Source organism: Apaloderma vittatum, unplaced genomic scaffold, assembly GCF_000703405.1.
Source record: "Apaloderma vittatum isolate BGI_N311 unplaced genomic scaffold, ASM70340v1 scaffold4587, whole genome shotgun sequence".
Taxonomy (NCBI): domain Eukaryota; kingdom Metazoa; phylum Chordata; class Aves; order Trogoniformes; family Trogonidae; genus Apaloderma; species Apaloderma vittatum.
Window position 1 is genome coordinate 44741 of NW_009726551.1, and position 15905 is coordinate 60645.

At 40.7% G+C, this 15905-nt stretch overlaps 1 protein-coding gene across 1 annotated transcript in view; it reads left to right on the top strand.

The window, feature by feature from the left end:
* Positions 1-309: 309 nt before the first annotated feature.
* Positions 310-15905, top strand: part of SLC9A4 (solute carrier family 9, subfamily A (NHE4, cation proton antiporter 4), member 4) — a 35062-nt gene continuing 19466 nt past the window's right edge. The window contains exons 1-4 of the mRNA XM_009873321.1: positions 310-571; positions 3655-4118; positions 9721-9980; positions 13058-13275. Coding sequence (XP_009871623.1) covers positions 310-571; positions 3655-4118; positions 9721-9980; positions 13058-13275 — 1204 coding nt within the window. The remainder of the gene's footprint in view (positions 572-3654; positions 4119-9720; positions 9981-13057; positions 13276-15905) is intronic.

The following is a 15905-nucleotide window of genomic DNA, read 5'->3' on the forward strand; positions in this document are numbered from 1 at the left end:
CGACTGGATAAATAATATAGTTGGAAAGACCTTTTTATTCCTTAAAGGGTGATGCTGTGGCCAAGGTTTATCTGGGGCGGCGAAACCTGCAGAACCGGTATCTTCATACAAACTCCAGCTCAGTCTGTAACACAAGGAACAAGACAGGCACATTAGGGCTTTTAAAGTGACCTCTAATAGGCAAATGAAGCAGCCCTGAGGAAGAAGCCGCCGTGGCTACGAGCAACTTGAATCAACAGGCAGAGTGCTGCATACCTTCTCGCAACCACTACATGCTGTATCTGTAATAAAATATTTGCAACCCCAGACATGGGCTCTGCCGCTCTCGCACATGCAAAGACTTGGAACTGGTTGCTGTCGCTGTCGAGTCTGGTATGTTGCTCTGCTGCTGCTTATGCGGATGAGCCCAACCTGAGCAAGAGTTTCTTGCCTCACTATGAACCTGATCATGGGGGTGATGTTGACGATTTGCAAGACACCAGGCTACATGTTTTCACAGTGGACTATAGCTATGTGCAAATTCCCTATGAAGTTACTCTTTGGATCCTCCTTGCCTCTCTTGCAAAAATAGGTAAGTAGAAAAGGAGATCTTGGGTCCTTCTATCTCAGTAAGAATTTAAAACTATATTATGTAACCAAGTATATTCCATGCATTTTTGTAGCTAGGATTGTTTTTACTTGAAAGAACAGGTGTGCTCAGTTGGTTAGAGCATGGTGCTGATAACACCAAGGTCGGGAGTTAGATTCCCGTTTGGTCCCCATGTGTTGCCTGATCCAGTTGAGAGACGTCCCTGACCATGACAGGGAGTTTGGTTAAATGATCTCTAAGGTCCCTTGCAGCCTAGGCCATTCTATGATTCTATGATTAACCTGACAATGACAAAATTCCACCTCTGAATGCTTCCAACTTAAGTAAATATATGACCTCTAACCCTCACGTCTCGGGTTGTTTATGCTAGTAAGTAGCAATGGAACTCCCCTACATAGTGATGTCTCCCCTTTTTCTAGTCTTTAAACGTCACAAGATACCAGGATTTATAACCTTCAATAGTTGTAGAAATCAGTAACACCAGACAGAGACTTCAAGTGTATTGAATTTGGGGGAGATAAGTGGGAAGCATTCTTCCATTGTGTGCATAATAGGAAACATTTTCCTATGAATCTTTGTTCTACATGCTTGCTGTTTAAAGTTGCTCAGAAAGTAATACCAGAGGAGAGGACTGAGAGTCTAAGAGGTTGCAGGTCACCAGAGTTGTAGAATAGGTAAATGCCTTTTGAACATGTACCAATACATCTAGCTTCTGTTACAGCTCTGTGCAGGTATCTGAATGAAGAAAGGCAACTCATGGATAAGGAGGGGCTACAATTAACATAGCAAAAATGGCTCATCATATGCATTACATGTTTGCATGGCTGGGCTGAAATTATTTTCATCATTCAGAATTAACACAGCAATATCAAATAAATGAAGATGACAATAGTATGTAGAGCTGCACACGTGGTCTCCCTATCCTTTTGATCTTCTCATGGGATTTTCAGATATTACTATAGAACAGGATGGAAGTGGCCCGAAGACAAATATTTTTCATGTCACACAATTGACAAAAATTGTTTACCACTGACCATGATTTACCAGTTTCGTGATGATCTCGATCCAATTCCTACAAACATCTTCACTGTTAAAATTGCAATAATAAACCAAAAATCACAAATCTAATTTGTTGTTATGGCATCAGCAATGAGCATATTGATCAATTTCTTTATTCATCATCCACAAAAACACACGATCTGCCATATGGTACATCTACTCAATATTCTTGTTTTGAGCAGGAAGTAGATACTTTAGAAGAGCTGTGTGGTGCCTCCCAAGCAGACTTGTTCCTTAGCTGGGAGTTTTCAAACCATTTTGATGAAAAGTATGGAGTTGTTGACTTCAAATCTACTTGGAAGAAACAGTTGCTCTGAATAATCTGGTTATCCAGGGAAGAAGTTTACCAAACTGCTAAAAATTTTCAGTGTCTTATTCAGGTATTATCTTCTTTCTAGATTTCAAGATTTCAGGCTGGGAAACATTTCCAAGATCTTGAAAGGCAAAGCAATCTCCTTGTCCTCTAAACCTGACAGAAGAGTGGAACATGATTTTTTTAAATTAAAAATTATGACTAAAGTTCTGATCTTAACGTAGCTTTTGGTACAAACAAATAGTTTTCCTAAATAAATTACTTAAAATTTCATAAAAATATTTTCCTCTACTTTCGAACATTTATAATTTGAGGGTCACAGAAATGCAGTTGTGGCATTAGCTTCTAGACTTAGTGGGTGAAGTCTGACCTAACCTCAGGCATGGAGACACAGCCATTGAACTTGTAGGTTTCTTAATCTGCCTCATTCTCTTTCCTATAAATTCTGAAAAATTCCTTGCATTTCTAGTAGACGCACCTCCATTCGCAATAACTAGATGAGCCATTGCTCGACAATATTTAGTATTGGTATCAGTATTCATGTCAAACGGGAAGAATTAGATGAATGCAATTGCAGTCGTAGTACGTTAAGGTGACCAGGAGAAGATTCACACTCCCAACATTTGCATGGTAAGTGTAGCCCTTTTCTGGTAAAATAGCTTGTCTATATACCTGTGCCCCCAGACAGAACATGGACCAAGGTCTATTCCCACAGGTAGTTTGGATATGACCTCTTCTTGCTGGGATCGGGAAGAGAATTTGCTGTATGGATGCAAGCTGAACCTTTCTGCTTGGAAGTCTTTGGCCTGCTTAATTTGCTAGCATAGACTCAGCCTTTGTTCTAGTGATGAAAAATTATCCCTCAGGATGCATTATTTTCTCAGATATTTCATAGAAATATTTGATGGCTGCTGTTAGTTTTTTCAGCTCTGCTGAAACCGTTGGTTTTTTTTAGTAAACTAACTCATCAAGTTCTTTACAAAATGCTGTTTACCTAGTTTTTCCTAGAAAAAACAAGGTTAATCAGCTTGTACAAAGCCTTATGTTACTGCTTTGGATATTTAGTTGTTCATGAGTACTCATTCACTATGCCTGTGGATCACCTGGAGTCCATGCAGTGCTTCAGGGGCATTCTGGAAGGGGAAACAGCTGAGCAGACTGTGGCATCTGAGCTGCTCCCTTGCTCCCATGGGCTTCTCCATGTTCCTGGTTGACCTAAATCCAGTGTGAGCTCTGCAGCCAGGGACCCTTCTCAGCACTGGGAGGAGCTTCCTTTGATCCTGCAGCCAGGGGTAGGGGTATCTTTGAGATGAAGGGACAATACTGTGCCTCAAAAAATTGTTAGTAGTTGTTGGACAGCAAGGATTATTGAAGGATATTTTATTACCAAATTGTGGATTTCAAAGAGGTTTCTGCGTTCATAGAAATACAGCTTAGACTCAGGCACACTTGCTCAGAAATTGAGAGCTGAGGAGCAGGAAGAGAAGAGATTCATGGCCAAAATCTTCCCTTGCTTTACTGATACAAGTCTGGGAATGATTAATTTTGAAGAGAATAGTACTGCTTGTTTTTACATTCACAATCCTGTGCGAAAAACTGGCTACCCGAAGACAAAATATTCAAAGGTAGGCAAAATTTCTGCCTGACATCAGATTAATTTAAACTTGAATAACATCCTAATGTTTCATTCAAGGTTTCCATCTCTATCACCGATTACCAAGACACATGCCTGAAAGCTGCATCCTGATTGCCATTGGAGCACTAGTAGGAGCGATCATCTTTGCTTCTGATCACAAATCTCCACCGGTGATGAACACGAGTATTTATTTCTTATATCTCCTTCCTCCAATTGTCCTAGAGGAGGGCTATTTCATGCCAACTCGACCATTTTTTGAAAACTTTGTGTCCATCCTGTGGTGGTCTGTGCTGGGATCTCTGTTAAATTCATTTGGGATTGGCCTCTCCCTCTATGCAATCTGTCAGATCGAAGCCTTTGGCCTGACAGACCTGGACCTGCTGCAGAACCTGCTCTTTGGAAGCATGATTTCAGCGGTGGATCCTGTGGCTGCTCTGGTAGTTTTTGAAGAAGCCTCTGTTAATGAGCAGCTTTACATGATGATCTTTGGAGAGTCATTGTTAAATGATGGCATAACTGTGGTGAGTTTCATTCTGTTCCTTTTCTTACCCTTTTTGGGCTTTTGTGGCTTGTAGGGTTACTGTGCACAGAACAAGAGAAGCTCTGAGCTGATCCCAGACACATTATTTTTTTTATGGATACCCCATTCCATTGTGCACAGGTAGTTTCAATGTATTTAAAGACTACATCTTATATTAACTCTTTCAAAAACACATTGGTTTAGAGCTGTTGGAAGAGGGAAGCATACACATATACATTAGAAATCACATCTTGCTTTTGCATTCACTGAAGTCAATGGATAAGTCACAACTGATTTTTCTAGTAGCATCAATGTAGGACCTAGAAACATTCCTGACAGCGTGCACGCAAATAAACGAAAACTATAATGCCTAAGAACTGAAGACAGCAGGGTTACCAATACAGAAGACTGTGCCTTGGCACATGTTTTAGAGAGCCCTCTGGAAAAAAGAAAAAAAAAGCCTGATGCAGAGAACCTGTGGAGGGCACATTGCTTCCTACAGTCCTTCCTAGGAAGTTCCTCAGAGATCTTACAAAGGTATTCCAAAAGCTACTACTCACTTTGCATAAGTCTGCCAGTGAAAATAATGACATCTGACAAATGTTCATCTTTCTTGGCTGATTTATCTCAAGTGTCCAGAAACAATGCTTCTGGAATAAAAGACATTTTACTCATTGTTATTTGTTTTGTTTGTTGTGTTTGGGTTTTTTTAATAAGAAAAGAGTGGTTTTACAGAGCTCTTTTCTCATTAGCTTTACTAAAACGTAAAGTAACCTGAAATTCTCTCTGTAACCAAAATTGTCAAAAACACTTAGAACATGCATATTTTTCAAGGAAGAAATTTCAAGCAGGAAAGCCATTGCTCAGAAACCAACAGGACTGCTAGTTAACTGCAGGTTAAGGAGTTTTGCTAGATAAGATCTTTACAGAATTTAAATCACAGGAATCTAAAACACATAAAAACTATTCAGATACTCTTATACATAGGGCAAAAGCCTAACTTGGACTTGTAAAGTCTGTACAGAGTTCATTGCTGAAAGGCTTCATGGGAGAAGTGCAGTTTATGAGTAATACGAAGAGGAAAAGGAAAGAAGTAATTTCTTGCAGCCACAGCCTATTGATCAGAAATCATTCCTCTTGGTAAATCAGAGATATAGGGCTGATGTAGGCTAAAGGACAAATGTTATTTAACTTCATATGCAAACTGCTTATGTGTTACAGCTGTAAACAAAAAAAATCCCAAATATATCTATCATTTCCACTTAGCTTTTTGGTTCCTTCAAGTGCAGACTTCAAAAAGTAATACCACTTCCTCAATCTGGAAGAACTTCTTTCATTTACTTTTTTGGGTTTTTGACTGGCTCTCTACCTTGTCTTCCCTTTGTTACCAGTTGTTATTTATGATGTGGGTCCAACTCATGATGGTGTTTACACGAGCTTTCAGTCAGGATCCTGTTACAGCATAAATGTGTAGTGACAGAAAGCCTTTAAAACCAGTGGTATTTATTCTTCAGAAGCACCAGGTGTGTTAGCAGAAGAAATGAAAGGGCTATACATGGGGGATGTTGGCTGCCCCACTGAGGGTTCCCTTTTCCCCATGTGCTCTCATCTTTGGGGCTCTTCTCACAGCAGCTGTGTTGCAATCCCTGTGTCAGCTCCTGCTGACACATGACGACAGGTGGCTGAATAGGAGCCAGCAGTGTGCCCAGGTGGCCAATAAGGCCAACAGAATCGTGGCTTGTGTTAGAAATGGTGTGTCCAGCAGGAGCAGGGACTCCTCACTACAAGAAGGACATTGAAGCACTAGAATGCATCCAGAAAAGGGCAACAAAGCTGGTGAAGGGTCTGGAACAAAGTCCTACAAGGAGTCGCTGAAGGAACCGGGATTGTGTAGCCTGGAGAAAAAGAGGCTGATGGAAGACCTTATCACTCTCTACAACTGCCTGAAAGGAGGTTGTAGGAGAATTGGGAGAATTGGGTGTTGGTCTTTTCTCCCACGTAACTAGAGATAGAAGGAGAGGAAAGGGTCTCAAGTTGTGTCAGAGGAGGTTTAGGTTGTGTGTTAGGAAAAATTTAATTACCGAGAGTTGTGAAGCATTGGAACAGGCTGCCCAGGGATGTGGTAGATTCACCATCTCTGGAGGTATTTAAACGTGTTGATATGGTGCTTAAGGAACATGATTTAGTGGTGACCTGGCAATGCTAGGTTACTGGTTGGACTTGATGATCTTAAAGGTCTCTTCCAACAAAAGAGTATCTGTGATCTCTGTATCACCCACTTGTCATCCATTTTCAGGGCATTCAAGTTCTCAAAATCTCTATATGGCTTTATGTTTGAGAAGACTGAAGTATTTGTTGCCTGGATGGAACACAGTAGGTGCCTTTCTCCTTTTTGATACCCCGCCTTGATTTTTTAAAGGCTTTAAAACAGTTTATCTCAGGTGTTTTATCTTACCATTTCCCCCCTGTTTCTCTCTTAACAGTTTTGTTTGAGTTAACTCTACGTGTTTAAAAAGATAATATCACCAAGATATATTAAGTACACATATATTTCGATTGTTAGAGTACAAATATCCCCCAGTTCTCTCCAGTCTGCTTATCAGCTTGAACATTTTTTTTCCCAGCAGGAAATACTGGTATGAATTTTGCTGAACTTGTGTAGTGCATTTGAGGCAACAATAGCTCCCTCTCCTACATTTCGTTCAATATCCTGGTATAAAAAATTGGTAAAATAACAGACTGTGGAATTAGAATGATGTTTTGGGAGTTATTTCCTTGCCTTAGGAGACTGAGACAATAGTGAGTAATTTATCCTTTTTACCCATTTGTACCTTTTTCCTGTTCTCTTCAGTAGGGCCATGTCTGTGGATGGAACAAAAAGGCTCCAGGTCCTGTTAATTTCTTCTTTTACCAGTTGCTTCTGAGTGGACTGTTTGCATCAGGACAGTGCAGACAGTGGACATCCTAACATGTAGCATACATTAGTGGAGTTTCACAGTCCTGTTCAAAACAGAGATGCTAGTAAATCCAGTCCAGATTTCATTTAAACCTGAGTGCAGGTGGAGGACCCTGATCTTGCTGGAAAGTGTTTCAAGTATCTGAAGCTCTGCTCCACAGGCCATTTCTTTCTCAACAGGAGCTGAGCATATGTGTACCTCAAGAAATGGAGTATTTCCTCTGACTACTTCATCTCTGAAGTTTAGTTTTAGAAACACTGCTAACTCCTATACACCATGCTCTACTAATACTGAAGCGGCAGTGATTATTTTCTCTAATGGTGCCCTCTTTTTTTATATGCAGCAGCAGAACAGTTAAAGAAATATACTGCATGATGGATAGCTAAGTAAAATTAATTTATTTGAGGGGATAGGAATTTGCATCTCTGATGTCACTGAGGAAATATTTGACCATCAGGATGTATGAGTGCTAGAAAGGAGAATGGAGATATGCTCTGCTCGTGCTGTTGAAGCTGACCATGTTTAGAGTGGTTAAGGCAATCAGCTGAAAAACTTTTTTTCCCATGTTTCTGATGTGGATGATGCGTGCAAAGTCTGTATTATATAGGCAGCTGGAGCCTCCCCTGGTTCCCAGGGGACGTCCCTTGTGGGTGACACTGTCACGCTCTCTCTTCCTGTCCTTGCCTCTAACAGCCACCCAGTGGTACACCACTACGCGGTAAAATCCCCTCCAAAAAAACCCGAAGCGTGACATTCTCAGAGTTGTTAGAGGCCAACTAACAATCCTTCCCTTCTTTTTGAGGCATCCTAAGCTGATTCAGGCTTTCTTATCGTATAAAGAATTACAGTACTCCATTTACCGACAAAGAACCACAATATAACTTAGCCAAGCAGTGTTACATGGAGCCTTACTCATATGACGCAGTGCAGGATGTTGTACAGAGCAGTTGCTCCTAAAAAACATGTTACAAAAAAGAAGAAAAGAAGGAAATTATGTCATATTTCCATAATTTCCATTTTAATGCCATTTCAGATGGACTTGACAATCTTAAAGATTTTTTCCAACCTAAACAATTCTGTGATTCCATATAGACACTAGGAACTAGAAAAAAAAGACACAGAAACTTGCTAAGTAATTCGCTGAGGATCATGTGCTGTATTCATAAGTCAGCGTAGATTCATGCCTTAGTATCAGTTATCAAGAATCACTGTCTCAGGAAGAGGTTGAAGTCTGCAAGAAAGGAGGAACAGATAGAAAATAGGCTGTATACTTTAAAACTATATGGTAAGTACAGTAAGGTTTACTTACTGTGCAACCTAATTTTATATATAGTCATCAGGAAAAAGGAGCTCTGGATAGTTTCTTTCATTAAACATTTTGTTGTGCTCTGTCTGTCCCCCAGAAATATTAGCAGTGAACCTCCTGGAGAACAGGGTGTGTGACAGCTCAGGGTCATATGTTCCTAGCAGCAAATTAAGATTAGATAGTAGCTGGGCAATAATTATTATCCTAATGAGCTTGACTCTACTACCTGTAAATATCTGCTTTAATCTTCTTAATAGACTTCTGGAATTAACTATGTGAAGAAGAAAGACCAAAGAAAAACAGATAAAACAAATTATTTTGGTCCATTTTATGGTTTTGAGCTAATGCTTTGGTAGAACAGCTTTAGAGGGTTGGTACCTTTAGATGTTCCCCAAATTCTCTGGAAGACTAAAAGGTGACTTTCCTGCGTTACACAGTTCTTGTAAACAGATCGGACAGGACCTAATATCGACTGACTTTCAACAACCTCTAAGACCTTTCAATTACTACACTGTTCATTACTGTGGAAATTTTCTGTTAGTTTTTTAAAGATGAATGAAAGTGGAATATAAGAAAGATTTTTCATCACTAATTTCAGCAGAAATTATTGATAATATGGTAAACTTATCTGCAGTAAACTAAATGAAATTATCTTATGTAGCAAATTCAGTCCCCTATTCTGACATTGTTTTCTTTATATTTTTGTTATTTCAAGCTTTCTAGTCGAAATGTATATGTGAAGGATCTTTAGGCCATTTAGAGTGTCACAGCTTTTGGTTCCCAGTTTGAGATTGACACAGCGTTCCTGGGAAGGAAGTTGAGTGGCATCAAACCCCAAACATGTGACAATAGAAAGACTGTATTTATCTAGTTAAAGGCAATATAAAACTGATGTTAATGTTTTCCTTTCTCTTCCCTTCCCTGCTTCCTTTCCCATTTCCAGTGATGCTTCAAGTTTTTTATGTGTCAAATACTACTGAAAAGCACTTAACATTCCAGAGTTCATCTACTGAGGTGTGTTTAATCTACTCATCAACCTAAATGGGTTGGTAAAGTTCCCAGCTGGGCTTTCAACATCTGTTATAAAGACCAATAGTTAACTTTACCTTCAGAAAACTAAAAAATATGAGTATTTTTCATGCTTTTTGTTACTTTTTAGGTTTCCTAGTGACAATTAATTCTGGGACTTGTTAGGAACCAGATGAAATTTCAACTGTTCCTTTGCTGATCTGTCTAAAGTAATTTCTGGCATATGCATATCTATGCACATACACACAAATGAGTAAGTCTGCCGGGTTCAGAAAGACATCTGACTGCTGTCTCCTTATTTTCATGCATAGGTTTTATACAATATCTTCATCGCCTTCACCCAGATGCATAGGTATGAAGAAATCGAATCCATTGATGTCTTTGCTGGCTTTGCTCGTTTCTTCGTGGTGGGTCTGGGCGGCATATTGTTTGGGATCGTCTTTGGACTTGTTTCGGCATTCATGACTCGATTCACATACAACGTTTCTGCTATTGAACCGCTGCTGGTCTTCATGTTCAGCTACCTGTCATACTTGTCGGCTGAAACCCTTTACATTTCAGGCATTTTGGCGTGAGTATCCCTTACAGCTTTTTGGATGCCCTCTCAAAGGCATTGTTTTCAGAAGGTGATTTTCTCAAAGTTGGTACAATACAGGGTTTTTTAGCCTCTGGAGTAAAGGTCTGCAGTGGACGGCTTCTAAGGGGTCTGTAAAGTGCAGTGGTAACTAAGAAAAGCAAACCCACAGTCACTATAGGCATACAGGTGCTACAGGGGAGTGGATATCTGCTCTGAAACTTTTTTAGATTTTTGCAGGTTGGAAAAAACACGGCAAGCTGTGGGTAAAATGACTAGTGCTGCCACCATCTGACAAGCTCAGCAGAATAAGAGAATGATTTGAAATAATTGTATCTGTATTTGCTTCTAAGCAGCATCACCACCAGATTACAAGAGAGATGAAAAGTAATGCTTACGGAAAACAGTATAAAGAACGTCCAAGTTCTTGCTTTTGTATACAGTTCTGAACATCAACTCTAACACAACTTACTGGAATTACGGCATCACTGGAACTGAAACTGGGCAAAACTAGACAACCAAGAACATCAAGCACATATGCATACATGTGTTCTTGTATACGGTTATTGCTGATTGTATTTTGGTATGAACAGGATAGCTTAATACTGCTCTAATGCCGAGGAATGCTTCCTTAAAGTGCTGTGGTGGCATGGGTGCCCGCTGCAGGTCTATTGACCACAGTGAATGCAGAGAGAGTGAGTATTGTGGGAAGGAAAAAGGACCGTGACAGGAAAGGAGTCAGAAGAGAAGTAAGGCATAGGGATGTGAGAGAATTTCTGAGAAAACTGCTAGTAGGTGGATTTCAAAGACACCACATCAAACAGTCCCTCATCAGGGTCAAGTGTAAAGAAATGGGAACTTGATGGTGGTAAGTGCTCCAGCTCGTGCTGTTGCCTGCCTCAGGCTCAGTGCCCAGCTGGTGGGTGGCAGCAGCCTTGTATGGCCTGTGTTGGCTCTGAGTTTGCATGCTGGATTTGCAGGCCCTGGTGCTCGAGAAAGAGGTTCTTTTTATCAAGGACAAACCGGTTTAAACCTTACAAATAGAAATGTGGGGGTGTTGATGTCCAGACAGGTGCATTAATTTACCTCCACTTGTCAAACCCTGACTTCATAGAAATATAGAATTATAGAACTATAGAATAGCTTTGGTTGGAAGTGATCTTTAAAGGTCATCTAGTCAAAATCCCCTGCAGTGAGCAGAGACGTCTTCAACTAGAGCAGGTTGCTTAGAGCTCAGTCCAACCTACCTTGAATGTTTCCAAGGAGGGTGTATCTACAACTTCTCTGGGCAACCTATGCCAGTGTTTTATCACCCTCATTGTAAAAATTTTCTTCCTCATACCTAGTCTAAATTCACTCTCTTTTAGTTTAAAACCATTACCTATTGCCCTATTGCAACAGGCTCTACTGAAAAATTTGTCCTCATCTGTCTTATAAGCCCTCTTTAAGGAAGGATACAATAAGGTCTCCGCAGAGCCTTCTCTTCTCCAGGCTGAACACTCAATTTCTTCAGCTTCAGCACAGAATTGGCTTTGTAAAAACAACGTTTTCAGGGTGGGCTTGTGAAGCAAGACTTGAATATTTAACCATATTAAATAAGAAGTTAGATAGAAGATACATTTTCTGATCAATTAAACAAAACAGATGAGTCTTGTACTGTTTTGCACATCCAACACATCTGCTTTGATTGAGGTGACTTTAGCTGAGTAAGGTTAGACCCAGTATGTAGTGAACAGTCATACCATATGGACCCTTTCCTACCTGTGCTGCTGAAAATACAGCTTCCCTGCCTGTTTATTACACTATGCTACACAGCTCTTTATTTCTTTTGCTTCTTATTTTCATTAGAGTGCCAAAACTATTAGTAATAAAAGAATGTTAACATAATTGAGATTTATTATTCTTACTGCTTCATTAAGGAAATTATTGCTTGGTTTAGGAATGGGAACTTATTGTCACCCTTCTGAATTATTGAGGAATTCATTCATTTTTCACTCAGATCATGACAGTATATTATTCATGTGTCTCTGAAAGTCAACAGTATTAAACATTAATGCCTAATGGCCTTGTCTTAGAGTGTCCTTGGACCTGCTAAATGTCTCAGCTCCACTACAGTACCCTTGAGATTTCTCCAGTGGAAATTAAATGAGCAAAAACTAGATGAAGGGTTATTTAATGAACAGTCAGCATTCTCTGAATTCACAAGTTTGGAAAAATATCATCACAAGAAGCCCCTGAAGGATAAAATAATATCAGTAGAAACCAGACAGATGATGGAATATGCTACCAGCACAGCACTCAATCTATCTATTACATATGACTATGGAAACTGAAGGGGGAATAGGAGACCCCCTTCAGTAGAGCTGCTCAGAGACTACTGCTCCATGTGATTCTTACCAGTGTCTGTGCTGGGCAGCTGCTAATGGCTCTGAAGTAGGCTCTAGTCTTCATTAACAGTGAAAAGGTGGAAAGTACATCTTTGCTTCTTTGGGCACATTCCACACACCCTGGGCAACTAAAAGGCGGGGAAGAACACTTCTGCGGGAGAGCTGAATTTCCCCCTGCTGTACAGCAGTGGACTGCTGTGGGTGGAGTGTCTCTGAAGCTTACCCTGGCCCTGCTGATCTGACATCCAGGGAGCTGCAGGGAGCTTTGAGCCCAGTATAGGACTACCACCATGTTCAAAGGAGCAGGTCCATAAGAGGCAGGTCACGTCCCTCCAACCGATCCAGCTGGTACGAAACCAACCTGCTCTTTGTTTGAGACGTAAATATTTGGTGCTCTGTGGCTGTGTGTTAAGCATTCGGGATAAAATGGACTTTGAACTGGAATGTGACACCCTCACTTCCTCATCAGGAAAGCTGACTTCCTGTGCACAAAATGGATTTGTAAAGCTGAATGAAGATGCTCTACTATCCGACAAAATAGCTAACAATACTGAAAAACAAAATTCTTCTTGATATTAGGAAGGTCAGAGGCTGGTGATGGAGCGTGCAGGTAATGAAGGCTGAAGTTGTACTTAAATGAAAAGAAAAACAGGGTATGGCTGACCTCCAATGTTTTGCCTCATACAGGATGACAGCATGTGCAGTGACAATGAAAAAATATGTGGAGGAGAATGTTTCCCAGAACTCCTACACCACTATAAAATATTTCATGAAGATGCTGAGCAGCGTCAGTGAGACCCTGATTTTTGTGTTCATGGGAGTGTCTACAGTGGGGAAAAACCACGAGTGGAACTGGGCCTTCATTTGCTTCACTCTGCTCTTCTGCCTCATTTGGCGGACACTGAGTAAGTCAGCTTTTGCAGGCAACATTCTCTGCACCTCTGTGAGGAACCCTTTAGTGCAAAGGTATGTTAGAAAAGTCTGTGCAGACTGGCATAACCGGTTTGATAATGAATTTATGAGGCTTATGTTACTGACAAGTTAATTCCACAGATCTACGCATGGAGAAAAAGAGGGGGAAAACCCCAAACAAATCTGTATGTCAGTCTCCAAGCACAGACATTATGATTAGGTGAGAACGGAATATTTTAAGCAAAATTAAAATATTTCCATGATTATGCCTCTGTAGATGCTTATATCTTAGTTAACTACATGCCCTTGGGTAAGTGATCTTCAAAATGATTTAATCTGATTTCACTGTAATTAATTTGCTAATCAGATAATCTACATCACCACACTTCTGGTGCTATAACACTACATGTCCTGGTCCAGGAGTGCCAGAGGGAATGAAAAAGAGGGAAGGTGAAAATTAGCAGTCATAGATAACTGAACAGGAACTCTATTTCCTTCATCATACCACATGTAGGCCAAACACACTATGCTACTGCTCCTCATAAGTCAGCTCAGAAGTTTTCAACTGCTAGAAAAGATAGCCTGTTTGAAATTACTCTATTTCTACACACAGTATCTCTCCATCCTTGGAAAGGTCTCCTACTCTCTAATCTGTGAGACTGGTTAGTTCCCCCGTTCTTCATTTATAATCAAAGGAGGACCCTCTGTAGCATCCTGTGAGACAGAAATCTACCTCTTCCAGCCTTCAGCACTTGTCTATACTCCCTTTAGACACAAAGCCTTGACCTCTGGGCATTGGCCCTGCATAATCTGCTACAGTACTGAGGATGAACAAGACCTGTCAGATGATTCATCAGAGCCAGCTGTGTCCTGAAGGGGAAGGCAAAAACGATTTGAGAGGAAAACCAAGTGACAGTTGCTGGAGATTGATAGATGAATCAACTGGTGAATATGCTTTGTCTTCTCTACGACTCACGAAGAAGGAAGAAACGTCTGAAGATGTGAGGATTGAAGGCAGCCTTAATTAAAGTGACCATGAGACTGTGGATGTTAGCATCCTGAGAAGGGTGAGCAAGCCATCAAACAGCAGAATTACAATCCTGGACTGAGAAGAGCCGATTTTGGCCAGTTGAAGTAGTTGATAGTGTGGGAGGGGAGTTGGCTGGACTGCTGGGCTCAAAATACTGGTCTAGCTGTTGGCTAATGGCATCCTTCAGAGCTCAGTACAAGGATCAATGTTGTTTTAATGCCCTCATTAATGACCTCTTGAGGATGGAATGGAGGGCACACCAAGCGAGTTTGTGACTGACACCAAACTACAAGGAACAGTCAATATTCCAGGTGGCTTTTATTCAGAAGGACTTGGACAGGCTGGAGAAACTGGCTGACATGCAGCTCATGGAATTCAGGAAGAGCACACGCAAGGATTTGTAGTGAGTTGGAATAACTTCATGTACCAGTATAGGCTTGAAGTCTAGTAAAAAACTCTGCATAAAGGACTTGCCCTGGTGGACAATAGGTTGAACATAAGCCAATAAGCTTGACAAACGAGGTCAACAGTGTCCTGGGATACATCAGCAAGTCTGTAGCCAGTAGGTCCAGTGAAGTGTTTCTTCCTCTCTTTGAAAAGACAGGTGGAAGTGTGCATTGTCTCCAGAGTGCTCTCTTCAGTTCTGTGTTCCCCAGTATAGGAAGGACATGGAGATTCTGTATCAACTGCAATAGAGGCCACCAACCTGCTCGGAGGCTGTAGAACTGGGTGTACAAAGGCGAGTCTGAGAGTGCTATGCAGCCTAGGGAAGATATGTCACAGTAGATAGAGGTCTTACTGCTTTCTACAAGTACCTGATCAGAGAAGAGAGAGAAGATTGGGTCAGACACTTCTCAGAGGTGCACAACAATAGAACAAGAGGAAACAGACACAAGCTGGGACATGGGAAATTCTGATTAGACAGTAGGAACCCATTTCTTAACATGAGGGTTATCCAATATTGTAAGAGTGGCCTAGCTCTCCATTCCTAAAGGCATTCAAGACTTGACTGGAACTTTGCGCAACCCGATCTGATTAGCTCTGCTTTGAGTAGGTACTTGGACTAGTAGACCTTCAAAAGTCTTTTACAGCCTACAGTACTCTGAGTCTAACTTTTGGGACCAGCTAAGTCTTGGCATCAAACACGTGAGATTAAGGAGCTGTTTCTTAAATCTGTCAGGTGGCTTACCCTTCCATCAAAATGAATATAAGAGCAAGAAGAAGATGTTGGCTTGACCCTCAAAGCTCATACACATTTTAAGACCTTTGACTTTTAAGCCTGGGAGCCCTGGAGAAAGGTATTTAACCACAGGAAAATGTAGATAGGGGAAATATGTGAAAGTTCAAGTATGACCATCTGAACAGCTCTATTATATAAGGATGACACAAATACTCAACAGCAGAGGTGACATTATTCTTGTGGGTTGACGGCACGAACAAATAAATATTTTATTGCTAATCTTGAACCAAGCATGGCCTCTGTGTTTCTAAAGGCTTATTTTCAGAGTCCATATTGGAATACTCTTCCAATCAAGACAGGAAAAGTGTTCATCTGATCCAAAAGCTATTTTGCTGCCACATGTCCAACCTTCT